Source organism: Microtus oregoni, unplaced genomic scaffold (assembly GCF_018167655.1).
Source record: "Microtus oregoni isolate MIOR12 unplaced genomic scaffold, Mior012 000029F_ref0000214, whole genome shotgun sequence".
In the NCBI taxonomy this organism is placed as follows: Eukaryota; Metazoa; Chordata; class Mammalia; order Rodentia; family Cricetidae; genus Microtus; species Microtus oregoni.
This window is the reverse complement of record NW_024543088.1, coordinates 19,278,922-19,304,129: the sequence shown is the minus strand read 5'-3', so window position 1 is coordinate 19,304,129 and position 25,208 is coordinate 19,278,922. Positions and strand designations below refer to the sequence as shown.

At 50.1% G+C, this 25,208-nt stretch overlaps 3 protein-coding genes across 7 annotated transcripts in view; 1 reads left to right on the top strand and 2 right to left on the bottom strand.

Annotated features, from left to right (window-relative positions):
• Smpd4 (sphingomyelin phosphodiesterase 4) overlaps positions 1 to 3,601 on the bottom strand; it is a 47,344-nt gene extending 43,743 nt beyond the window's left edge. For all 4 annotated transcript variants that reach the window (XR_005976560.1, XR_005976559.1, XM_041677871.1 and 1 more), the window contains exon 1: positions 3,467 to 3,601. The gene's annotated coding sequence lies outside the window, so the exon portion shown is untranslated. The remainder of the gene's footprint in view (positions 1 to 3,466) is intronic.
• Positions 3,602 to 9,886: 6,285 nt separating this feature from the next.
• Slc7a4 (solute carrier family 7 member 4) lies at positions 9,887 to 14,231 on the top strand. Of its 2 annotated transcripts, none has more exons than XM_041677874.1 (5): positions 9,887 to 10,161; positions 10,853 to 11,875; positions 12,237 to 12,877; positions 13,168 to 13,276; positions 13,378 to 14,231. In XM_041677874.1, exons 2-5 carry the CDS (start codon positions 10,894 to 10,896, stop codon positions 13,551 to 13,553), a joined length of 1,908 nt encoding a protein of 635 aa, XP_041533808.1. In that variant the 5' UTR covers positions 9,887 to 10,161; positions 10,853 to 10,893; the 3' UTR covers positions 13,554 to 14,231. The 2 variants fall into 2 exon arrangements, with proteins under 2 accessions (XP_041533808.1, XP_041533807.1); XM_041677873.1 differs by having other exon boundaries at positions 10,856 to 11,875; positions 13,378 to 14,230.
• A 590-nt stretch (positions 14,232 to 14,821) lies between these two features.
• On the bottom strand, positions 14,822 to 24,534 carry P2rx6 (purinergic receptor P2X 6). The gene is made up of 12 exons (XM_041678191.1): positions 24,383 to 24,534; positions 23,666 to 23,816; positions 20,939 to 21,010; positions 18,616 to 18,691; positions 18,334 to 18,427; positions 18,182 to 18,262; positions 17,960 to 18,101; positions 17,763 to 17,872; positions 16,312 to 16,405; positions 16,165 to 16,230; positions 15,933 to 16,010; positions 14,822 to 15,821 (listed from the first exon to the last, which is right to left on the bottom strand). Exons 1-12 carry the CDS (start codon positions 24,520 to 24,522, stop codon positions 15,786 to 15,788), a joined length of 1,140 nt encoding a protein of 379 aa, XP_041534125.1. The 5' UTR covers positions 24,523 to 24,534; the 3' UTR covers positions 14,822 to 15,785.
• Between the last annotated feature and the right edge of the window lie 674 nt (positions 24,535 to 25,208).

Sequence of the window (25,208 nt, the reverse complement as noted above, 5' to 3'; positions counted from 1 at the left end):
TTGTTGCCTTGGACCGGTTAACAAGCTGGTGAAAAACAGGCTCTCAGCCCTGGTCACAAAGCCACGGCTTCGGGATATGGAATAAGCCCGAAGGACAGCGCCCTCCCCACCCCCTGCCCATAAACTATGCAAGACTGGTGTAATTGATGTAAGGCAGATAAATAGGGAAAAGGCGTATACATTGATACCAATGTATGTGCTATAGGAATCCTTTCAACAAATAAAGACCCCCCAGGGGCAATTGTTTATTTATTCCATTTGATAAAATATAGGAAGTTCTTCAGTTGTGAAGAGGCAGCTGAATTATGAAGTGACTGGCTCTCTCTCTTCTCCGTGGGATCTAGGCATCAAATTCAGATCGTCAAGCCTATGGAGCAGGTGCTTTTACCCACTGAACCTTCTCATCTGCACTGTTTGTGTTCTGAGACAGAATGCTGGTATTTCAGGCTCTCTGGCATTTGGTACGCTCACTTTGTGGTCAGGGTGACCTGGAACTTCTCATCCTCTTGCCTCCAGTTCCCAAGTGCTGTGGCCACAAGGCATGCACCACTATCCCAAGTTTGTGGTGTGGTGAGAACGGAACCCAAGGCCACCTCCATACTGCACAGGTGCTCCACAACCGGCCCTCCTTGAGCATATCAAAAAACGTAATGCCTGTGTGTGTGTGTTCTCCAAGGCCAAAAGCCACTGTCCTGGTCCTGGAATTATAGGCAGTTGTGAGCTTCCTGACTTGGGTGCTAGGAACTAAACATGGTTCTTTGCAAGAGCAGCAAGTGATTGTAACCACTAGGCCATGCTTGAGTCCTCCTTTTAATGATTTTTTGTTTGTTTTTAGAGACAGGGTTTCTCTATGTAACAGCCTTGACTGTAATGCAATTTACTCTGTAGACCAGGCTGGCCTCGAACCCCCAAAGATCTGCCTGCCTCTGCCTCCCACTGGGACTAAAGGTGTGCACCACACCTGACTTTTTAGATGATTTTTAGCCTGTGTTGTTTCACTCACTTGGGGGGTAGATACAAGAGAAAGATCAAGAGTTCAAGTCCATCTTCTGCTGCAGGGCAAGTAGGAAGCCAGTCTAATTATTGGGGTTGTTTGTTCTCCGTGGGGCTGGTAGTACTGGAGCACAGGGCTCTCGCTGCCGTCCTTTTTTTTCTTTCTTTCTTTTTGGAGTCCGGGTTTCTCTGTGTAGCCCTGGCTGTCCTGGAGCTCACTCTGTAGACCAGGCTGCCATGAACTCACAGAGATCCACCTGCCTCTGCCTTCCGAGTGCTGAAAGTCAAGACCTGGGGCACATGTTAAGTATCTGTTTTCTCAGTGATGACTGAGTGGCACAAAGCCTTCTATTTTAGTAAAGTAAAAAACCTCTCTATGGATGTTTATAAAAGCATTATTCATAATTTCCAAAACTTGGAATCTACCAAAGATACCTTTGAGTAGGTGACCAAATAAATAGATGAACTATCAAGTCACAAAGACATAGAAGAATCATAAATATGTATTACTAAGTCAGATAACTAAACTAAAAGGCTCAATACTGTGTAATTTCTTTTTAATCTTATTTTTCTTTTAAACTTTTTTCATGTTGCCTAGCAGTAGTGGCTCACGCCTTTAATCCGAACACTCAGAAGGCAGAGGCAGGCAGATCTTTGAGTTCGAGGCCAGCCTGGTACACAGAATGAGTCTGAGGAATGCCAGGGATACACAGAGAAATCCTCTCTCAAAAAAACCTAAATAAATAAATAAATAAAAGTAGAATAAATGTTTTGTGTTAATGTTGGAAGTGTGCATGTGAGTGTAGTCTCTGAGGAGGCCAGAAGAGAGCACTAAATCCCCTGAAACTGGAGTAACACCATTGTGCACCGCCCACTTGGGTCCTGGGAGCTGAACGGGGATCCTCTAAAGGAGTAGTACACATTCTTCACCCTTGAACAATCTCTCTATCCCTACTGTTTATTTTCAACTATTCACTAATCTAAGGAAGAAATAGCTATAGAGGCAAGCCGAGTGCGGTGTTGCCTACCTGTAATCCCACCCATCAGAAGGCGAGACGAGAGGATGATGGATTCCAGGCCAGCCTGGGCTGTTTTAAACATCCAAGGATATATTGGGCATGGTGGTTCGTGTTTGAAATCCTGGGAGGCCGAGGCAGGAAGATGAGCAAAGGTTTGATCCTGTGTTACAGAGTTAGTTCTGGAAATGCGTGGGCTACAGAGTGAGACCTTGTCTTAAAAACAAAACTCAAAGCACCATCATGGGAGTGCTGAGGGTGTGGCTGAGTGGTACTGCACTCGCCTCCTTGTGCAAAGCCCTAGCTTCATTTTCTGGCACAAGAAAGAAAGAAAAAATTAGTTACAGGGACAACAAAAATGTCAGCGGTTGCAGAGCCTAGGAGGAAGAGAAGGTGACCGCGGGAGCAGAGAGGGATTACCAGAGGAGCAGCGGAAGGATTTGGTGCGGTGCCATAGTCGGGCACACGTCTGCATCCGTCCGAACTCCCGGAGCGCCGAGCGCACAGGGGGACCTAACATCACCGTGGACTGTGGATGACAGTGTCCAGGGGGTTTCTGGGTTTGGAAACGTGCCCTGCAGATGCCTGATACCAGCAGTGAAAAAGGCTGCATGCCTGGGGGCAGGGACTTTGGGGAACTCACTGTAGTTTCTGCCCAATATTGCTCTGAACTTAAAATTTCTTTCATAATTAAAGTCTATTTTTAAAAACAACTGATCCTAAGTCTAGGGTTTGATTTCTGGACTTTTTTTTTTGAGACAGGATTTCTCTGTGTAGCCCTGACTGTCCTAAAACCCTCTGTGCAGACCAGGCTGGCCTTGAACTCAGAGACCTGTCAGCGTCCGGCTCCTGCGTACTGAGGTTAAAGTCATGCGACACCAGTTCCAGCCTGATTTCTGATTTTTAATTGTAGTCAGTTCATGTCTGTGTCTACCTATATGTTAATACTCATCTTAATTATTGTTACTTTGCAATCAGTTTAAAAATCAGCCACTTTGCTGGGTCGTGACACACACCTTTAATCCCAGCACTCGGGAGGCAGAGGCAGGCAGATCTATGAGTTCGAGGCCAGCCTGGTCTACAGAGCGAGTTCCGGGACAGCCAGGACTGTTACACAGAGAAACCCTGTCTCAAAAACCAAGATGAAACAAAACAAAATAAATAGAAATTTAGGAACTGGGGAGTGGGATCAGGGGTTAGGAACACTTAATTGCTCTTCCAGAGGACTGAGGTTCAGTCCCCAGCACCCTCATGGTGACTTACAGTTATCTGTACCCCAGTTCTAGAGGACTCAATGCCTTCTGCTGTCCTCTGCAGGCATACGCATGCTGCACACACACGCACACATGATCCAGCAAAACACTCAGACACATAAACACAAAACACATAAATCAGTTCCTCAAGGCCGCATCCAGGTTTCTAGGAAGAAGTCCATAAGGAAGTGAAACCGAGCTTACCTCTTCTACCTGAGGGGTTAAGTCTCCCGCACATGATCTGAGGGTCACGCTCTTTTTTGCTCTGTAGCTCCAAGTCCACCTCTGCAGCTTCTAGTTCTCATTTGTTTCAATTCTCTGTCTCAGTTCTTCCCCGCTTCCTTGTTCACCTGGCTTGAATCAGTTTTAACAGGAGGCTTAGGCAACAAGAAGAAAGTTACAAGTTACGGGAGTGACATCTCATTGGTCATAGCACACTCCTTGGGTAAACAATAGGAAGCCAAGCCATTACCATAGCAACACACAGGCAAGGACATAGGCATTGAAATCGCCTCAACCCTAAAAATATATTCTTTTATCTGTTTGTAATCCTAGAACATAAAAAAGGGGGAACCTTGTAACTTTGGCTGCAAGGCCAGACCATCCTCTGTAGGCCTGACTAATTGTGAAAGTTTATCTACAGTAGCTGGACATAAGACTAATTTTCTTTGGATCTGGGTAATTGATTAATTGTTATTTGGGACCAAGACAACAGTTAGTTGAACTTTGAGTTTTTTTATCAAAAACTGAGATTAGAAGTTTGTGTATGGTGTTAATTGCTAAGGAATTTAGCAGGGAGTGGCCTCTGGCCTGTGTTATCAACCAAGTTAAATTAGAGAAGTTGGCATAGTACGCCATACATATTTTGGGCTACTTTGTGTTAATAACCTTGGCTGTACATCTGTGACTCTGACCTTGTGCATGTCTGTGAAGTTTTTAACTTAGGATCCTTTTGCAGAAACATTCAGTCTAGTTTGAACTTGCTCTGCAATGAAAATGAGCTAACTGTGTGTAATTTGAGTAAAAGGAACAAGCAGGCTTTTGAGTGTCTTACAGTCCTCGTGGGACAATAGATCTAGTTACGAAGCATACCCTAGTATACTTTATTTATTTATGTATTTGATTTTTTTTTGGGACAAGGTTTCTCTGTGTAGTTTTGGAACCTGACTTGGAATTTGTTCTGTAGATGTGGCTGGCCTTGAATTCACAGAGATCCACCTGCCTCTGCCTCCCAAGTGCTGGGATTAAAGGCGTGCGCCACCACCTCCCAGTTTAGATTTTTTTTCTAGTATATTTTTCTATTTATCAAAATTATATAGCTGCCCGGCAGTGGTGGCGTACGCCTTTAATCCCAGCACTTGGGAGGCAGAGGCAGGTGGATCTCCGTGAGTTCGAGACCAGCCTGGTCTACAAGAGCTAGTTCCAGGACAGGCTTCAAAACCACAGAGAAACCCTGTCTCGAAAAACCAAAAAAAAAAAAAAAAAAAGAAAGAAAGAAAGAAAGAAAAGAAAGAAAGAAATTATATAGCTTACCGAGAACTCATCTTCCTTGCCATCCTTAGACACATGTGCCCATAAAGTTGAGATGCAATCATGAGATTACATACACATTTCATGTGAAATTACTACAGTGCAGGTACTAGGGAGACAACATGACTGCTTTGACAAATGTAAATTACAGACAGGAGCAACAGCTTCCAGAGCCAGAGATCCCGCAAGCCTTTCCTGGAGAGGATTCTCCTCCATCAGAGAATCGTTTCTCTGGTGGGTTGACATCTGAACAGTAGTTATCACCTGCTGTATACATCCACGGCCCTCAGCATCTTTTTAAAGATAACATAAAAATGAGGAGCTTCACCAGGTGTGGCAGTGCCTGCCTTTAATTCCAGCACTCAGAGTGCGTGCAGATCGCTTGAGGCCAGTTTGTTCTATATAATAAGTTCCAGGCCCACCAGGAACTTTGTGAGACCCTGCCTCTAAATAATTAAATAAATAAATAGCAAATAAATATTAGAAACTGGAGATGGAGGGATGGCACAGTGGTTAAGAGTGCTTGCTGCTTTTACAGAGGACCCAGGGTCAGTTCCTAGCACCTGAATGGCAGCTCCCAACCATCTGAGACAGGCAGACTGTCATGAGACCAACCTGATCTATAATAATGTTTTATGTCAGCCTGGACTACAAAGTGAGATTCTGGATAGCCCCCCCCACACACACATTAAACAAGAAAGAAGAAAGGAAGAAAGAAAAATGGGGGAAAAAGAAAATTAGAAATTACTGTGTGTGTGTGTGTGTGTGTGTGTGTGTGTGTGTGTGTGTGTGTGTGCAGGGATCAGATTCAGCCAGACGACCACTCTAGCATTGAGCAGCATTACCTGGCTCACAGATATTAGGACTTGTCCATTCTATGTCTCTTGTCTGTAGCGTAATTTCTGATTGGTCTTAATAATAAAAGCCTAGAGTCAGATATCAGGGGGTGAAAGCTGGAAGATCAGAGAAGCAGAGCAATCAGACACTAATTCTTAACTCTTCAAAATCCTCAGAATGAAGAGGCAGGATCCTGACTCTGAATCCTCAGGCTGACTGCCTTTAGCTCCTGCCTCCTCCCACCTTATGTTCCTGTCTCCTCTCAGCCATACCCTTCCTGTCGTCCCCCTAGTGTTGGGATTAAAGGCGTGTGACTGCGTGTGACTCCAAAGCACTGGGACTAACCGTGTGAGCCACCACCACCTAGGTCTGTTTCTCTTTTAGATTGGATCGATCAAGAGCTCCATCTGCCTTTCCTCCTGAGTGCTGGGATTAAAAGTGTGTGCCACCACCGCCTGGTCTCTATGGCTAACTAGTGGTCAGCTCCACACGCTGATCTTCAGGCAAACTTTGTTAGATCACAAACAAAAATATCACCACACTTGTCTTTTTAAATTCATTTGGGGATCTGTCTGGCAATTTTTGCAGAGTGGATAGTTAGAACTTTAACAGGAACTGCACTGTGTATGCAGAGCATCTGGGCACTGTTGCATTTTAGCAATGCCAAATCTTGTAGCTGGTTTGGAGATGCACCTTGAGAACCATGCAGGAGACCCTGGATTTGACTTCTAGCACCACTAAAAAGGGAAAGTAATGTTCCAGTCTGTAAGTATTGTATATTTCCATCTAAAGGTTGTTTTAAATTTTTAATGATGTTTAGTAGTTTGCACTGTGTATTTTAAATTTTTCTTTTTTCTTTCTTCTTTCTTTTCTTTCTTTCTTTTTTCTTTTCTCTGCCTCAATAAGGAAGAGGCCATATTGATTTCCCAAAACTGTCTGGCTTCCACATGCTTGCCATAGCATGTGTGTCTGTGCACACATGTACACATACAATAAATACTTTAATTAAAGTACATTTTCTCCAACAAGGCCACACCTCCTAATCCTTCTGATCCATCTCTAATAGTGCCACTCCCTGGTGACCAAGTATTCAAATATACTAACCTATGGGGCCATTCTTATTCAAACTAACACTGGGCTTGTTGAATATTTTTCCTGTGTCAGTTGAGATTGTTTTTGAGGGCTTGATTATTTATTTTATTAGTATGGTATATAACACAGATTGATTTTCATATGTGTATGTGTGTGTGTGTGCTTGATTTGCTAGCATTTTTTTGTTTTGTTTTGTTTTGGTTTTGGTTTTTCGAGATGGCTTTGGAGCCTGTCCTGGAACTAGCTCTGTAGACCAGGCTGGTCTTGTGTGTATGTCTGCAGGTCAGAAGAGGGCACCAGACCTCATTACAGATGGTTGTGAGCCACCATGTGGTTGCCGGGAATTGAACTCAGGACCTTTGGAAGAGCAGGCAATGCTCTTAACCACTGAGCCATCTCTCCAGCCCCAGCATTTTTTTTTCTTTAAAAAAATTGTTTTAATTAGGGGCTGGAGAGATGGTTCAGTAGTTAGGAGCTCTGGTTGCTCTTCCAAAGGACTGAAATTCAATTTCCAGCACCCACATGAGAGCTCACAACGGTCTGCAACTCCAGTTCCAGGGGATCCGACGCCCTCACACAGACATACATGCAGGCAAAACGCCAATGCACACAAAGTAAAAATAAATAAATTTTAAAATAAATAAATTTTAAAAAGATAAATACAAGCCGGGCAGTGGTGGCACACGCCTTTAATCCCAGCACTCGGGAGAGAGACAGGCGGATCTTTGTGAGTTCGAGACCAGCCTGGTCTGCAGAGCTAGTTCCAGGACAGGCTCCAAAGCCACAGAGAAACCCTGTCTCGAAAAACCAAAAAAAAAAAAAGATAAATACATAAAAATAAAATCTCAAAAAATTACTTAGTACATGGAGAAACCCTGTCTTGGGAAAAATGACTTATTATTATTATTATTGACTATTATTATTATGGGCATATCATGCACACATGTGTATGCATGTGCTTGCATGTGTGTATGCGTGCGCATGCATGTGTGTGTGTAGGCACATTCGTGCACGTGCCACGGTGAACATGTAGAAGTCAGAGAACTTACTGCAGTCAGTTCTCTCTTTCCATCATGCCTTGGGAATCAGACTCTAATAGACAGGGTTGTCAGCAAATGCCTTTGCTGACCCAAATTTGTTAGCGTCTTGCTCTCCACATACGGGATATTGGCTGGTGCTTTATTTCTCATGTGCAGTCTTTGTCCATCTTAGTATACTCCTGACTTCCAGAATAAGTGGGGAAATGTTTTTCTTTCCTGGTGCTTCATCTTCATGAAATCTGTCTCACGGAGGTCCAGCTTGCTCAGCCATATAACTGCTGCACTGGGGGCAAAGTGAAAGTTCTTATAAAAGCCAGAACCCGAAACACTGCACACCAATTCTAGGCTGTTGATAAAACATCAGCATATGGGTTCTTATTACAAAGCCTCCTGAATCTCTCGGCCTGGGTGCTCTTCCCTAGGTGTTTCTGGAGGTATTTCAAGGCACAGAGCTGCAGGCCATAGCTGTGCAAACAGGAGCAGCAGTTCAGACCTTGTCAGTTCTCAGGTGGCCCAGGGAGTTGACTAACACCAGAGTATTGATGTAGGTGGGTCTTCTATCTATCTGTTGCTTTCAATGGTTAATTAATAAAGAAAACTGCTTGACCTGATAGGTCAGAACATAGGTAGGTGGGGAAGACAGAACAGAATTGTGGAAGAAAGAAAACAGAGTCAGACAGATGCCATGAAGCTCCGACCCAAGATGGACGTGGGTTAGAATTTTCCTGGTAAGCCACGACCCAGATTACTAAATATGGGTTAAAGCACACTAAATATGGATTAAAGACCACAGATTACTAAATATGGGTTAAAGCAAGATGTGAGAGTTAGCCAAGAAGAGACTAGATATAATGGGCCAGGCAGTGTTTAAACGAATACAATTTGTGTGTTGTTATTTCGAGTGCAAAGCTAGCCATGCGGGAGCCGTGCGGGACAAAAAGCAGGTCTGCTTGCCTCCTCACTACAGAGTATTCCAAGTGTCCCCGTATATCTGGGGGCTCAGCCACCACTTTGTCTTCATCTGAGCGAGTCATCCAGACTGTGTCCTAAGATCCCATTCCATTAACACCAATAAACTTGAGCATTTTGTATATGGAGTGCAGATTTTAGTGGTATATAGTATATATTAATTCTATCATCATCACCACATATAATCAAGTATATATTATATAGTTGTATGTTTATTTTTATCATATATTAGATATGTATTAAAAATTAAACATATTAAGTTCTGGAAGAAACAGGTGACTGCTTTGGCTTTGCTTGGTTGGGCTGAACAACAAATCAACAAAGCATGAACTTTCTTACTCTATCTACATTCTCACTATATGTACACATGCTCTCACTACATATGTATATATACATACAGTATTCCCACTGTATCTACACTCTCACTGTATATACGTACTCTCAATATATATATATAATATATATAGTCTATCTATATCCATCTATCTACCTACCTATCATCTGTCTATATCTTTATAGCTCTATCTGTCTACACACACACACACACATGTATGTATGAGAGAGAGATGTCTCTTGCCCAGCTATATTCAGTCTCATGTGCCAGCATTACAGGCATGGGTCAAGCCTAGCTAGAATTTTTGCTTTCAACGAGAGAACAAAAGGAAAAAGACTCCTCAGACCTAGGCATAAATGAACCAGAGTGGACTGGAGATCTTGTGCCAGAGCTGGCCCAGGCACCCTCATGGCGTGAATGCCAGTGAGGAGTATGGAGTGCTCTTGGCTGTCACTAGTGGAGCGTTGATGTTGGCATCCCTTGAGAATCCCAAGGCCGGTCAGGTGCTCTGAGGCTGTTATTGACATTTGAGCGCACCCCAGCTGTAGAGCTGCAAGCTGTCTTATAATGCCGGTTGCTGTCTTTTAATGGGACGCTCTTCAAATTCTACCAATTCACAGAACACGCCCCAAAGGCTGTCTATGTCAAGGCCACTTGGCCAGACCTCTGTCTTCATCTCACTGTGCGGGACATTTGCAAACCCCACGTGACCCCGTGGCTGGGGCCTGGATGATGTGGCCAATTGTGGCTGGAGTAATTGTGTTGGGGTGGGAGAGACTGAGAATTTGCTGCTGCGCTGCAGGATGGGCTCCGCCTCCTACCTGGACCCACGGAAGGGCTCAGTAGGTGGTGGAGCAAGCAGAACTGGTGGAGCCTTAGGTCTGGTCAGCTCTGGTCTGCTCGCTAAGATGGTTATTCTGATATGTAACGCGGTGCGGGGCCCTGTACAGAACCCCACAGGGGATGATGGGTTGTGAGACTCGGGTTTATCCAGTGCCTGGAAGCCAGGGGCGGGCCCTGCACGCAAACGTTGTAAACTAGCGGGGCAGGCGCAGTGCACGCAGTGCACCCTGTGGTGGCGGCGGCACCGACAGCAGGTGGGTCGCAGCGGGTCTAGCGGAACGGCTGCTGTGGGGATGTAAATGCGAGCGAAGGTTTGAATATCTGGGGGCCCGGGGCATGGCGGAGGCAGCCAGCCCCAGCAACCGCGGGCTGGGGCGCATATGGCGAGGGGAGGTGCCCACAGCTTCTACATCCGGGACTCAGGGCCCTTGCAGCTCAGGCCTCCTGGCCTCAGGTGAGCTGATCCTCCAACCTGTTAGAAGGGGGGGTGATCGCTTTTCCCTGAAGCCAGGTGTCCCCTTTGGCCAGGCTCCGGGTTGCAGACGCGCAGCTGTTCCGGGTCCTGGGAGCCTGGCCCTGATCCAGGGACGCCTCCCATTCTTTCTTGCTCATGGAGCCTGTTCCAATCCTAGCTAATGTTCTTAAGCAATTTCCCACTCACCCTCAGAAGCACCTGCAGGGTTCGCAGGTCCGCTCCAGGTCTGCACCACCCAGCCACATCCAATGTCCTGAAGACTGGCAGGAAGGACCTCAATGCTTTCAATCCCTCCTGCCCACAATCCCCGGCCCCCTGTACCCCCTCTTCAACACACCGTCCCATTTAAGCCTTCTAAGGTAGGTCCCTGGTGCAGGTGTCCTGGTTCCTAGGGAGAGGAGAGACCTGGATGGACAGTCTGTGAAAGAGTGGAGGCTGGCTGGTTGGTTATTCCTGTTGTCTGTCCCCAGCAGTTTCCAGAAGCTGGCTCAGGATTCGTCAGCCGTCTGCCATGGCCCGGGGACTGCCCAGCGCTGCCCGCCTGGCACGCTTCTGCCAGAAACTGAACCGTCTGAAGCCACTGGAAGAGTCTAGCATGGAGACATCACTGCGGCGCTGCCTATCCACACTGGACTTAACCCTATTGGGTGTGGGTGGCATGGTGGGGTCTGGGCTCTATGTCCTCACAGGCACGGTGGCCAAGGACATGGCTGGCCCCGCTGTGCTCGTGTCCTTTTTGGTGGCTGCTGTAGCCTCCCTGCTGGCAGCCCTATGCTATGCAGAATTTGGAGCCCGTGTGCCCCGAACCGGCTCTGCATATTTGTTCACCTATGTGTCCATGGGTGAGATATGGGCTTTCCTCATAGGGTGGAATGTGCTCCTGGAGTACCTCATTGGAGGCGCTGCTGTGGCCCGCGCCTGGAGTGGCTATCTGGATGCCATCTTTAACCACAGCATTCGCAACTTCACCGAGTCTCACATGGGTGTCTGGCAGGTGCCCTTCCTGGCCCGTTATCCAGATTTTCTGGCTGCCGGCATTTTACTTGTGGCTTCAGCCTTTGTCTCCTGTGGAGCCCGAGTCTCTTCTTGGCTTAACCACACCTTCTCAGCCATCAGTATGGTTGTCATCCTTTTCATCATCGTCCTGGGTTTTGTCCTGGCCCGCCCGCACAACTGGAGCCCAGAAGAGGGTGGTTTTGCACCCTTTGGCTTCTCTGGCATCCTGGCGGGCACTGCCACCTGTTTCTATGCCTTTGTCGGCTTTGATGTCATTGCTGCCTCCAGTGAGGAGGCCAAAAACCCACGGTGGGCTGTGCCCATGGCCATCGCCATCTCCCTTGGCCTGGCAGCTGGTGCCTATATTCTGGTCTCCACTGTGTTGACCCTCATGGTTCCTTGGCACAGTCTGGACCCGGACTCAGCCCTTGCTGACGCTTTCTACAGGCGGGGCTACAGCTGGGCTGGCTTCATTGTAGCAGTTGGCTCCATCTGTGGTAAGGGCCCCTTCTGGGCAGGATGGGAGGGGACAGGGTAGTGGGCCTCACCCAAAGCCTCTCAAAATACTTCTATCCAGTTTTACTACCTGTATAATGAGCTCACGAAAACACTGGTTTTCAGGGACTTGTTGGCAGAGCCCCTCTCCCCACAAATGGTGCACAGAATATCAGTTTGTAGCACGTGCTCACAGGTCCTCCCCTGGCCGACTGCCAGCTCCCAAAGGGTCTTTAATGGGCCTGGACCTAAATGGAAGTGTCCCCTTCCTAGGTGGGAGGTGAGAAGCTAATACCCTCAAAACAGCAGCAGCTCCTGCTGTGCTTCTCTGCCATGCTGATTGCTCCCTGTGCTCTGCTGCAGCTATGAATACGGTCCTGCTCAGCAACCTCTTCTCCCTGCCTCGCATTGTCTATGCCATGGCCGCCGACGGGCTCTTCTTCCAGGTGTTTGCCCGTGTGCACCCCCGGACACAGGTGCCTGTAGTGGGAATCCTGGTGTTTGGGGTCCTCATGGCTCTGCTGGCACTGCTGCTGGACCTTGAGGCACTGGTCCAGTTCCTATCCATCGGCACCCTGCTGGCCTATACCTTTGTAGCCACCAGCATCATTGTGCTGCGTTTCCAGAAAGCTTCTCCACCCAGCTCCCCGTGCCTAGCCAGCCCTGGCCCCACAGCTAAGAAGTATGACTCCTTCTCCGACCACATACAACTAGTTGGTGCTGCACAGACCTCTATGTCTGAGCCTGGGCAGCTGCGACCAGCCCTGAAACCCTTCCTGGGCTTCCTGAATGGATGCAGCTCCGGAACTGCTGTGGCCTGGGCGCTTGGCATCTTGGTAGCCTCGGCTATCTCCTTGGCGTGTGTGCTGGTCTTCGGGAACTCAGAGCTACACCTCCCACGGTGGGGCTATGTCCTGCTGCTGGCTGTCAGTGGGGCTGTCTTTCTGTTCAGCCTCCTGGTCCTGGGGGCTCACCAGCAGCAAAAGAAGCAAGACACTTTTCAGGTATATCCCCATCCCCCACCCGGTTCCTCACCAATACTCTTTCTTCTTAGGCCAACCTATTTCCTTTGCCCCAGCCTTACATGTCACCTGAGAAGGCACAAGGGCTCAGTGGGGCTGGGGAGGCAGGTTTATGCGTTCCCACTTCCTCCACCACTCTGCATGGCGAGGGTCCACATGGCTCCAAATCTCCAGAGAAGAAGAAGGGTTCTGTGGAACTTTCACAGCACGTCAGGCTCTGGACTGGCCTATCTATCCTTCAGCCAGGCTCAGCCTGACTCTTGCACCCTCAGATCCCTTTGGTGCCCCTGACTCCAGCCCTCAGCATCCTTCTCAACATTTGCCTCATGCTGAAGCTGAGCTACCTGACCTGGCTGCGCTTTATCATCTGGCTGCTGGCTGGTGAGTGGGACCTGGGCTTGGACGCAGGTCTACGACAATGGGAGGACAGAGTGGGCAGGTGGGGTTGGGAGCTGCCCCTCAGGCTCACACCCACTCCGCAGGACTTGTCGTGTATTTTGGCTATGGCATCTGGCACAGCAAGGAGAACCAGAGGGAGCCCGTGGAGCTGACTACTGCACACTACGTGGTGTTCCCCAGTGGCAGCCTGGAGGAAACCGTGCAAGCTGTGCAGCCTGCCAGCCAGGACCCGGTCCAGGAGTCAGGCTGTGCAGAGTAGTGGCCAGTCTATGAGGCTGGCTCATCAAGGGCCTCACATCGCCCACATCCAGAGACCAGAAGAACTGGCAGCTGCCTGCCAAAGGAAGCTTGGATTTGAAGCCTGCCCAGACTGGGCTAGGAGTGTTGTCAGTTCCCAGGAGCTGAGCCGTCCGTCTTCATGAGATCGGCCTTGGCCAGTGCTTTTGTGGACTCACTACCCAGTGCCTTCCTATTTATGATCATTTCTGGATACCTGGGCAGGTGGGGCAGAGTGGGCAAGGACGAGGCTCCAGCCCCTGGAACCTCATAATAATAACTAATCAGCTAGTGTTATAACCAGCTATTGTGTACACTGTAGCATTCTTTGTGGCACTGAGTTCTTACTTGCCTGAAGAACCAAACAATTGTCCCCAGTCTACAGCAGGGACACAGAAAGTCTAGCAGAAGTCTCTCTGGGGAGAGAAGATGCATGCATAATATGAAGAGGGGCATGTGACAAGACAGGGACAGATTTCTCGCGTGTCCTCTGTAAGGGTGTTTGTGTGTGCGTGCATGCATATATATGTGTGTGTGCATGTGTGTGTATGTGTTAGTGGCACTTGAGATTCTTAGGCAAGGATTCCACTAGTGACATATATCCCCAGATCCCTGACATGTCCTCTAGTGGGGTATATATATCACGACCTGGGCTCAAGGAAGGTAATTCAAGAATGCATTGGGTGTCCATGTCTCTTGATTTTCCTGGGCTCCTGGGAGTCAAAGCACATGTCCAAGGACTGCCTAGGGACATCGAAATGCACTAAACACAGGTGCATGTCCACGAGACCCTCCCCCCAGCACATTCCTGCATGGCCCACACAGCTGCCCTTGGAGTGCACACTATGTACAGACTGCATTGACCACTGTTTCCAAACCCAGGCTCCAGGCCACAGCTCACTCTTTTACTGTCTCTGTATACACTGGGAGAGTTTTCAGATGAAGCCTTTGGGGTCTCTATTACTTATTCATCTCCAGGGCAACAGTGTTCACAAGAGGCACGCTTGGAGTAGCACCTGAGCGGTACACCTCTGTGTACGTGGATACACAGGTAATTGGGCCTGCACCACTGCCTTCAGCCTAGACAGCTGTGGGGCCAGTTCAGAGAGGGGAAAGTCCCAGGTCTCCTCTGTACCTCACACTGGGGTTCCCGTGACTGGGCACTGTCTAAGATGGACATCTCCCTTTTCCCATTCCTCTCTTTAAGGACTACACGGGAAGCTGCTTGCTTTGGCAAGCTTTACTTCAGCAGTGATACCAGGGTTCTTGGGATCCCCTAGGACTGCTGAGTCCACACAACCCACCTGCAGTAACCAGGCCTTCCCATTCTGTACTTTGGAGGCCAGAGCCCTGAGCGGCATCCTTTCGGAGGATCCGGAAGCCAGGTGATCCTGGACGCTGGTGCAGCTTTGGCCTCGGCTCTGGGACTTCCTCGGTCACCGTGCATCCATAACACAGCTGCCTCTTTCCTTCCACGGGCGCACACTTGGACCAAGAAAGGGCTGTGTTTCTGCAGCCCTTGTGCCTGTCATCCTTTCTATGGGCCCTGGGGCATGGGGAAAGTCTACAGCTGGGGAGGAATTGAAGCCCTGTGTGCATACAGATCCAGAACCAGCTATTCCTGAGGAAACACGGAGGCCTTCATGGAGATCATACCTCGAAACTCTGGCACTCTGACCGGGACCAGAGGTAGGGCCTCCGGCAGGCAGGTGCTTCAGCATGCATCAAGGTTGTCAGGAACATCTTGATGGCAGGAAGGCCTAGATTTGCAGCCTCTCATGTTTCTAGGCCCCTGAGAAACCTAGTCAGGTCAAGGGGGCTTGAACTGGATGGCAGAGTCGCCCAGAAGACAGAGAGGCCCAAGGAATTAGGCAATCAATCATTCGGCCATGTTGCCTTCTCCCTCTCTCAGGCTAGACCTAGGAGGGGGTCTGCATGGGGAGTCTGGTGGACTCCCCCCAAGCTCCTCTGCAGTCCTGCTGGAGATTTGTCCTTGATTTTCTCAAGCCAGAACCCTCATCCTTCCCAACCCCTAAACTTTAACCTGCAGGGAGTGGCTATAAGCCTCAGAAATGGATAGGCCCGTGGATGACAGCCACCCAGACAAGGCCCCTGGTGCACGGATGTCTGGATCCCAGCAGCAACAGACATGGGGCAGGTGCAAACCCCCATCGAGACACTTGAGCAGCAGAACAGGAGTGAATTTCAGCTCAGTCTATGCGGTGTTGCTAGTTGCCTTTGGAGCCTTTGCCTACAAAGACAACAGATTAGGGATCAGGCTAACATGGCCCAAAGTGTGGGGGAACCCAGTATTGAGGCAGAGTGGCTTCCGCTCTGGGACACAAGCAGGCCCACAGCTCACTTCTTCATACTTGGTCCTCCAGTAGAAACGGGCTTCTCTATCCACGTACAGTAGCAGCAGGTCACAGAGGAAGGTGACCTGGAAGAGGCAGGACCTATCATGTTCCAGATTCCTCAACTCACCCCCCTCAAGCCAATCCCTCACCCGGGACAAAATATGCAGGTTCAGTGGGTGCCAGCAGGCCCTGGCTGGCAGTGACTGCGGCCCAAATCAACCTTAGATTCAGACTTACCATGCCCAGCCAAGCTGCTCCAGTGCCCACTGTGATGGCCGTTGGAATGAGTGCAAACTTCCCTGCCTGAGAGACCCGGGTTGAGTCTCTGGGGCTGGGGCTGTCCCCCTAAGCTTCCACAGCCCCTTCCTCTGGTCTAAACTTTACCTTCCCAGTGACAAGAATGTCAAAGCGGATCCCATAGAGCTTGAGCAGGCTCCGGGCCTCCACACCCGAGGCTTCCCACCAGTGATTGGCTGTCCTGGGGAGAGCAGAGAAGGCGCCATTGGTTTGCATCCTGCATTTCAGGCTGGATTATCTATCCATGGACTTTACCAGCCCAACCCTAAGTCCTAAATCTTAGGCCCCGTGTAGGTGTTAAGGACAGGGGAAAGCAACCCAGAACCTGGTTAGGGCCTGAGTGGAGGAAGATTGCTGCCTACTGAGGGTCAGGGAGGGGCATGGAGCCGAAATAGATGCTGGCAGCAGGTATGGGAGAAGGAAGGTGGGGTGGAGGTGAGGGCTGTCAGAATCCCTAGGCTGCAATTCCTTTCAGCACAGAACTGGGGATGAAAGTGAACGCAGGTGCTGTGGCAGGGCTCGGGAAGGGACTCTGCACAGAGAGAAAGGTGCCAGCAAGGGCCCACGGGCACGGAAGCCACCCTATAAGGTTGTAAGAGCTGGGGAGCCAAGCGCAATAAGTTATACCTTATGGCCAAGTGTGCCCACCTGTTCCAGTGTGTGCTAAAATGATATTACGTGGCAGGAGGAGCCCAAGATTCTAGCTGGGAAACTGAAAACATGACAATACCTGCAATTTAAGGTCTCTTTGTGCCTCTGGGATGGGAAAATACAGATTTGGGAACATTGCTAACACAGTGGGGGGAATATAAAATCTTAGATTTGATCTACCAGCACTTTTTCCTAGCTTCTTTCCTCTTTCTCCTTCCTTCCATCCCTCCTCCATTTGCCAGGTTGTCCCAGACTTGCTATAAAGCCAAGTACAACTCTGACCCCTAACCCTCCTTTCTCTGCTGCCCAAGGGCTGGGACTAGGATTACAATCATGCACTGTGACCAGCTAGCCAATGTCCGGAGTTTCTGCGACAATGGGACAGTGGTCATGTGGAAACATCCCTTGAGAGTGTTGGGAAGGGATGAGGATCCAGTATCTGACATTTACTCTCAAACAGTCCTGAGGGCCTGGGTCCAATCTCTAGTGCTGCCAGGGAAAGAAAAAGCAACGCTATCAAACCCCAGGTCAGAAGTATATGAATATATGTGCCACTAGTCTGAATTTTTCCACTGATATTTTTTTTGAGAAGCTTTTAGATAAAGTCCTATAGGGAAATTAAAGATGAAAGGTATCTGTGCTCTGGAGAAGCAGGGCCATCTGCGAGAGGCTGTGCTAAGATCTGCAGTGGGAAGCCTGTACTAACAGGTGAGTGAGGGGAGATGGAAGGGAGCTGGGGCCTGGGTGCACCCGTGGGACCCTTGCACATACAGTAGAGATCCTGCGGTCTGAGTTGGGCGTGCTCTGATCTGTGGTCGCAGAGAGATAGGTGGAGAGGGTACTAGGCCAGGAACAGCAAGCCAGGACTATGGCAGCAAGGGCCATACCTGAAGTTGTAGCCCCTCTCCTGAAGCTGGAAGGAGTACTGGGGACGGCAGTCAGAGCCTCTGGTGTCCAGGTTGCAGTCCCAGTGGATTCTGATGGCCACAGCGCCACCCTGCATACAACACATTTCTGTTCCCCTGGTAGATGGGCGTGAGACCCTAACCCTGAGCTGCAGGAACTCTGCCCCCAGATGACTTACCAGCAATGCCAGGTCCTCAAAGTCCCCTCCAGCCATGGCCACAAGGTCCCCAATGCGGAAAACTGGACAGTACGGGCTCGAGTGTGGATCGTAGCGACAATGCTTGAAATAGGTACTGTCCCAGGTATCTAAGGCATTGGTTCTAGAAAGGACAGTGATAGGGATCAGATTATCCAAGAGGCATGGAGGATCTGGGCTCAACCAAGACCTGCCCATGCTTACTTGGAGAAGTTGAACTTGCTGAAGGTGACAGTATTTTTTATGAAAAGTGTGAAGTTCTTGGCCTGAACTAGGAGGGGCTTCCTGAAGAGAAATGATATACTGGCATCAGTTTGCTTATCCTGGGCCCTCCCCTGGGAGAAAAGGAGACTTACCTGGGCACGGTACCACTCTCCACTGGGCACCAGCTCCAGATCTCACAGGTCCTGTGGGTTCCGTTGAACACCACACACTGACCCGTTTTTATGCCTTGAAAACACAAAGTGAGCTCCAAGGCCTCAAGTCTCCGTGGGTTCTGAGGAGGGTGCGAGGCATGGGCTTGTTGGCAGGATGAGAGGGCACACAGACAAGCACAGCAGGGCCTGCGGGGACCACACAGCATTCCCTCCCCTCCCCTGGTTCCAGTAGAGGTGCCAGAGGACCAAGCCCACAGTTACCATGGCTGTGCGTTCCTGTCTCCCCTTCAGGGCAGTCCGTGTCATCCCAGCAATTGGCCAGAGGAACGGAAGGGTGCTGAGGTAAGAGAGACTCTAGTCACCAACCGCACAGACTACAAGGCAAGACCCCTGGGATTCCTCCCAGGATATCCTGGGTCAGGAAGCACAGGGAAGTGACAAGCTGTAAGCTGGAGGGAGAAACCAACATCCTTCTGTAAGATGGGGTACAGGGCTGTATTCCAAGAACAGAGGAGACTCCGCTCTCCCGACAACTCCATCCCTGAGAGTTCACAGAGGCCCAGCTCTTCTGCACAGCTGGGATAACAGAGCAGAGGTGGTGCTGAAGAACCATTGAATGACAGGCTAGTGGTGCCCAATATAAGGCAGCGTAGCTATCGAAGAGCAGGGCCTACAGTCATAGGGGGCTGTGCAGGGAGGAAAGTCCCACACACCCGCTAAGGTCAGTCTTTTCTGCCAAACATGGACATTGTGTCTCCATAAACCCAAAGAGTCATGGGGAGCACTACGAGGTAAAGGTAGCTTCCGGGGGGTCCCCAACCTGAGAGAGGAAGGCAGCCTTGAGCTTCAGAACCCCTGTGGAGACTCAGCTCATGTGGAACGCTAGGAGGACCACAGCACCATGGAAGCAAGAATGGTCGAGGGACTGAAAAGCCAGGAGACTTAGGACTTTTGTGAAGGATGGGACTGTGACTGGTAGCAGGTGCCACAGTAGTGCCACTTTCTCTGCCTTTGCTGTCCCAATCTGTGTCTCACTGTGTCTCCAGATCCTCCAGCCAGACTCCATGGTGAGATGTGCGCACCTCTACTCAGCGCCTAAGGAATGAGAGACTGGGGGTCTTTTCCATGCCCCATTCTGGCTACCTTCTGCTCACACATCAAGTCCAGCTTCTTAGCAGGACTCAGAGGGTCCAGGAGATCTTGGGTTGTGCTTTTTGTGACCTAGCTCTAGCCTGTGCTCCAGCTCAGTGAGCGGCAGGTATCCCTGGAGATACCTCACCCCCTCACACAGCCTGGGCCTCTGCCCAAGGGGCGCCCTCTGCCCTGGCATCCTGTTGCGGCCACAGTGACCCAGGTCACCAGCTCCTTTAAGATTTAGTCCATACATTTCCCTAAGTCTCCCCACTGCAGCCTCTGCCTCATGGGCACTGTAGAACCGGCTGCCTTGGCTGGGCCAGAGCTGCAACTTGAGGTACAGGGAACTGGAGCTCTGCCAACTGAGCACAGGGCCTGACCTAGATGGGGGCAGGGATGCTCAAGGAAGGTTTGCAGAGAGATATGACACTCTATTGAGCACATTCTTGGAGGGCCAGGTCACTATTCTTCCAAGAACAGCTGGCAGGAACTCTGGTTATCCTCGGGGAACGGGTCATCAGACCAGGTGAGCTACTTCCCAGTCATGGGAGGTTCACTGGAAGAGCCAGAAGCCTCAGACAAGGAAGAAGGAAAAACCGTGTGCTTTCTAGAAAGTGGATGTGGAGGTTTAGTGAAGTTTTGGAGCTACATGTTAAACCTGGAGTCAACATCCTCTACGCATGGGGAGGTGGGGTATGGCCTGGGCTCCCCGAGGGACACACATGCATCACCTCCTTTATGGATAGGGCTCAACTGTGGGCGTGGGACACCCCCTGAAACTATAATGTGACCAGATACCAGAGCCTGGAGTCCAGTGAGCAAAGGCTGGACTTGAATGTGGGCTTGAGTGGACGGGGTCATGACTTCCACACAAAAGCCACGGTTGGTGAGAGCTAGTGTGTCCTTTGAAAGATTGTCTGGAATATTTCCAAACGCGAGAAACAGACAAGAATGAGGCAGAAGGCTCAAACATGAACACGCGTGGGCCGAAAAACACCCAGAAATCATAAATTAGCTGAAAGTGAAAGCAGAAGCGTGCTAGCTCATTCCCCAGACGAAAGCTGACTCAGGATACGTTACTAAAAGCCGACAAAGAGAAGTGCTCTCCCAGCTTGCCTCCTGCTGTTAGTGCCCTCTTGAGTGTGTGCCTGGCTGTAACCCAGAGGCAGGACCAGCATGGGAAAGAGAGGTCTGCTGCTGTAACCCACACTTGGGGTGCCTTTGAGCAAGTGACTGAAACTTGTGTACCCCAATCACCTAATGGGAGTTATAGTACTTCTGGTAGACGACAGATGTAAAGACTTGGTGAAATGATTTCTAGAAACATTTAGCCCGTTGTCTGGCATAGATAAACCAGGCTCAGAATGAGCCTTGAGCCTTGTGTGGAGGAGAAAGGAGTCGGCAGTGGTGAGAGAAGCAGGGGTGCGTTAGAGGCTCTGCACAGACTTACCTCTGGGCATCTGCCCTGGACTTGAGCTGGTGTCACGAGGAAATTGGTCACCAGGAAGAACACATTCTCTCCCTAGAAGGCAAGACTGGAGGTTGGCTTGAGTTGAACTCCACCAGTTGAGGGGCCAGAAGCTGACAGCCTGTTTTGTTTGCCTTTTGTTGCTCTCGGCGCTGGGAATGGAACCCAGTATCTCAGGCCTGCTGGGCCAGTGCTCTCCTGCTGAGGTATAGCTCAGCCTGGTAGCCTGGATTCCGCAGGACTATTTTTTGGCCCCATCTAGTTACCAGCTTTGTGCTGCAGTGATGACCAGCAAGGCAGGCAAAGCTGGCTGGGTTTACGGCCTTTCCTGAGCCCAAGGAAGCGCCATGCCTCTATTCCATATCTTCCTTCTGAGCTTCATTTCAAACTCTCATGCACTCATCCAGTTTTTTTTCCAAGAACCTCCCGAACCTAGGCACTGAAGAACGAAAGTGGGGCAGACATGGACAGCTGATCACGGGCGCAGCAGTCCGGCAGGGGAGTGCTTGTGCAGAAAGCTAGCGCCACCTACAGCCAGAAAATGGTCAAGGCTCTGTAGCTACCTTTGCGTCACCCACGCTCCACAATACCCTTCACTTAACGCGCCTATAGGTGACCACAATCACTCATTGGTTCACAGAACTAATTTGGAATGAAACTGGCCCGTGGTGGTGCGCTAGGAGAGGCTACAGACATTTGTTTATGTCTCCTCTGGAGATGTCGCACAGCAGCTGATAGTCGGAGCCAGGTCAGCTGGGTGGAGGGAGAAGGGAAGATGAGTGGGGGAGGGGAGAGGGAGAGCCAGATTACACCCTGACAGGCAAATACAGGAAAAGCCATGCATCACCCACAAGATGGCCAGCTTCTTCCTCCCTGCACCTATCCAAGACAAAGGCCTGGTAAGTGATGGAGGAAGGTCATTGGTTAAATAAAAAGAAACTGCTTGGCCCTCATTGGTTAGAAGATAGGTGGGAGGAGTAAACAGAACAGAATGCTGGGAGGAAGAGGAAGTGAGCTCAGACTCCACAGCTCTCCTCTCTCGGGAGCAGATGCCTCAGAGAGACGCCATGCCCCGCTCCCGGGCAGACACATGCCCTGAAGCTCTGACCCAGGATGGACTAGGCTAGAATCTTCCCGGTAAGACCGGTTCTCACAGATTATTAGAGATGGGTTGATAGGGATATCAGAATTAGCCAGTAAGGGCTAGAGCTAAAGGGCCAAGCAGTGTTTAAATGAATACAGTTTGTGTGTTGTTATTTCGGGGCATAAGCTAGCCAGGCGGCTGGGGTGCCAGGGACGCAGCCCCGCCCATATTACTACAGGTAAGCTTATTTCTTTTCTGCCAGAAGGGTCCCCTTCTGCATGAGTGGTCTAGACCAGTCCAGTATGTTTAAGGCTGGTCCTGAACACATCTCATTTTGTATGAATCTATGGGCCTATCAGCTTCCTCTGTTGGGAGAAGTCCTTCAGCCTATGGCCTTTGAGATGCTGGACCACTTTGGGCGTGGCCGTGTGCACTATAAAAACAGATATAGAAATGTGCTCTCTCTCTCTCTCTCTCTCTCTCTCTCGACTGCTGGATTTGGTTCCTGTTCCCTGCTCGTGCAGAGGACTGTTGATCTGTGAGTCTACCCCCAAATAAAGAACCCTTTATTATACTCCATTCTGAGCTAGTGTGGGACTGCTTTGTTGTAATCGCCAACATTCCTCCTGTAAACTGGTCATCCTGACTTCAGGCACAGGCACCCATCCTACACCACCACAAATACTGAAGGCCAGCAGCCCTCCAAGGGAAAATGGACTTTGGTTTCTGGATACCTTCCCTCTCCTGGGAAGCCTGTGGGGGGGCATGTTCACTTTTTTTTAAATATTTATTTATTATATATTCAGTATTCTGTCTGCATGTATGCCTGCTGGCCAGAAGAGGGCACCAGACTTCATTACAGATGGTTGTGAGCCACCATGTGGTTGCTGGGAATTGAACTCAAGACCTTTGGAAGAGCAGGCAATACTCTTAACCGCTGAGCCATCTCTCCAGCCCACGTTCACTTTTAATAAGATTTATTTGACTGTAACTTATTTCCTGCCCTTATGCCTTTTGTTGAGTAGTTTTATTTAATTACTTAATGTGTCTGAAAGAATGTGTGCTATTTGTGTGCCTGATGCCCTCAGAGACCAGAAGAGGGCACTGGAACTCCTCTGGAACTGGGGCAACAGAAAGTTGTGAGCTCCATGTGAGTCCTGGGAACAGAAACAACCCATATCTCCTTGAGAGCAGCCAGTGCTCTTAAGAGCTGAGCCACCTCCCCAGCCCCTTGCCTTTTAATTCCTTCATCAATGGAAAAATTAAACCTGACCCAAGATCCCTAAATGGGAACAAGGGAACTCCAGAAAGTTCAAACCCTGAACTCCTGTGCAAAAACTCCAAGCAAAAATCTTGTGCCCAAGATACTTCAATCCTTATCAGGTGTATCTTTGTGTGGGCGGTGGACGGGTGGGTATGATTTTTTTTTCTTGATGGTATTAGGAACTGATCCCAGGAAGTTATGTCCACCAGGCCATTGCTCGGATTGACTCGGCACTCTACTGAGGGGCCCTTCCCCTTTCCCAAGCCCTTCAGCCACCCGCCCCGGCACCACGGGCATCCCGTGTATCTCATGCACAGCAGCTGCGAGACCGCTGTCTGTGGCTGAAGGACTCTGGACCTACCTGTGATGGCTTCACGAAGTCAGCCACATCCCACAGCCGGTTCTCTAGTTCCTTAATCTGGGCCACGGAAACCCCTTTGAGTTTAGTGATGACAGAAATCTGGGGGTCCAAGTCCAATTCCTGGTAGCCTTTTTTGGCCAAGAGGGCCCACCTGGGGAGAAGGTGATGGACAGCGTCATGTGATGGGATGAGGAGTGGCTAGGTCTATAACACTGGGCTGTCTTGTGTCCTCCAGAGGCTCCTAGGCCAGCATGGGGGGCCTCGCCCTTCCGTCCAGAGACCCAGAGCAGGTGGAGCCCTCAGCTGGAGCTGTCAGCATGGCCACTTTTCACATGTCAGTGCCTCCCAGCAAACCCAGCTCCCTGCTCCAAGACATTTCAGACATCCAGCTAGCGGTCTCTCGGGGAGCCTGAGGGCTCCATTGCTCACAGACACCAGGAATTGCTGCCTCCTGCCCCCCTCCCCCAACATCTCAGGGCAGGAGTCCCGCAATTGTGCCCAGAGACCAAGATGAAGCTGGGTCCAATATCCCATATGTGGGTCCATGGCTTCTGCTGTCTTCTGAATGGACTAAAATCCCCCCCCTACTGACCACCTCTTACCACCCCCATGCCCACTCTGCCACCAGCTGGACTTCTCAAAGCCAGTTCCTAGCTGTCAGCCAGCAAGGCCTGCAGCAGTCTCTGCAGCTAGCCTGGCCAGGGGCTGCTCTCTTACCCTATCACGTAGGCCACCACTCCCAGCTGAAGCAGCCTCTGAGAGAAGCCCACCCGGCAGTTTCTTGTCAGCACGTACTTCTCTGTCTTGTAATCCAGAAGCCCCCAGCCCACGAGTGCTGCCACGGCAGCAGAAGCCATGTTCCCAGTCCCTGCTGGCACCTAGTGCGTGAGTCAGCAGGCAGCTGCTTCAGCTGCAGCTGAACTGGGAGCAGAACAGCCATGCATGGGCTCCAGGCCAATGTTAAAGGGACATCTCCACTCGGCCGGATTTGACTCCTGGCTCAGTCCCAAACCCCAGGTGATCTAGGCCTCCCATCCCGGCCGGAGTCCCTGGGTTGGATCCTATACAGACAGAAAGGAGTAGTCTTGTCCCTGCCCATCCACTCCACTTCTTTACAGGGTGGGCAGTGACCAAGGTGGAGTAACAGAAGCCCAGAGAAGGGGCTCTGAGCTTAAACTTGCATATTCCAAAGTGCAACGGATCAAGTTGGTTTGAGATGTCTGCTGGTGCAGCAGCATAGCAAAGATTAGCTCTCGAGAGGAAGCTGAGCTCCTCAGGCAGGGACAGCATAGTTGCGGCTTCAGAGAAAAACCTTTATTAGACTCTACAGGGTCCTCAGGTCTTCCCTAGAGCCTCCTCCTGCCCCAAAACACAAATTGGAAAAGTCCATGAAAAGAGCACGGAGGAGGTGACCACCCCCGTGCATGGCAGCAGTATGTGCGGTAGTTAGCCCTGGTGAAGAGTGTGCCAAGGTCGTGGTGCTTCTGCAGCCGCAAACAACACGCAGTTTCCCGGGAGACCGCGGGGTGGGAGGGGAGCATCA

What these genes read in the sequence shown, in the direction of transcription:
- Slc7a4 (XM_041677874.1), top strand. Translation starts at nt 10,894, where the DNA reads ATGGCCCGGGGACTGCCCAGCGCTGCCCGCCTGGCACGCTTCTGCCAG. An exon ending in AGCAGTTGGCTCCATCTGTG is followed by an intron (nt 11,876 to 12,236) that starts GTAAGGGCCCCT and finishes GCTCTGCTGCAG; the next exon opens with CTATGAATACGGTCCTGCTC. An exon ending in TATCATCTGGCTGCTGGCTG is followed by an intron (nt 13,277 to 13,377) that starts GTGAGTGGGACC and finishes CCCACTCCGCAG; the next exon opens with GACTTGTCGTGTATTTTGGC.
- P2rx6 (XM_041678191.1), bottom strand. Translation starts at nt 24,522, where the DNA reads ATGGCTTCTGCTGCCGTGGCAGCACTCGTGGGCTGGGGGCTTCTGGAT. An exon ending in TTGAGGACCTGGCATTGCTG is followed by an intron (nt 17,873 to 17,959) that starts GTAAGTCATCTG and finishes TGTTGTATGCAG; the next exon opens with GGTGGCGCTGTGGCCATCAG. An exon ending in GAGCAGCTTGGCTGGGCATG is followed by an intron (nt 16,011 to 16,164) that starts GTAAGTCTGAAT and finishes TGCCTCTTCCAG; the next exon opens with GTCACCTTCCTCTGTGACCT.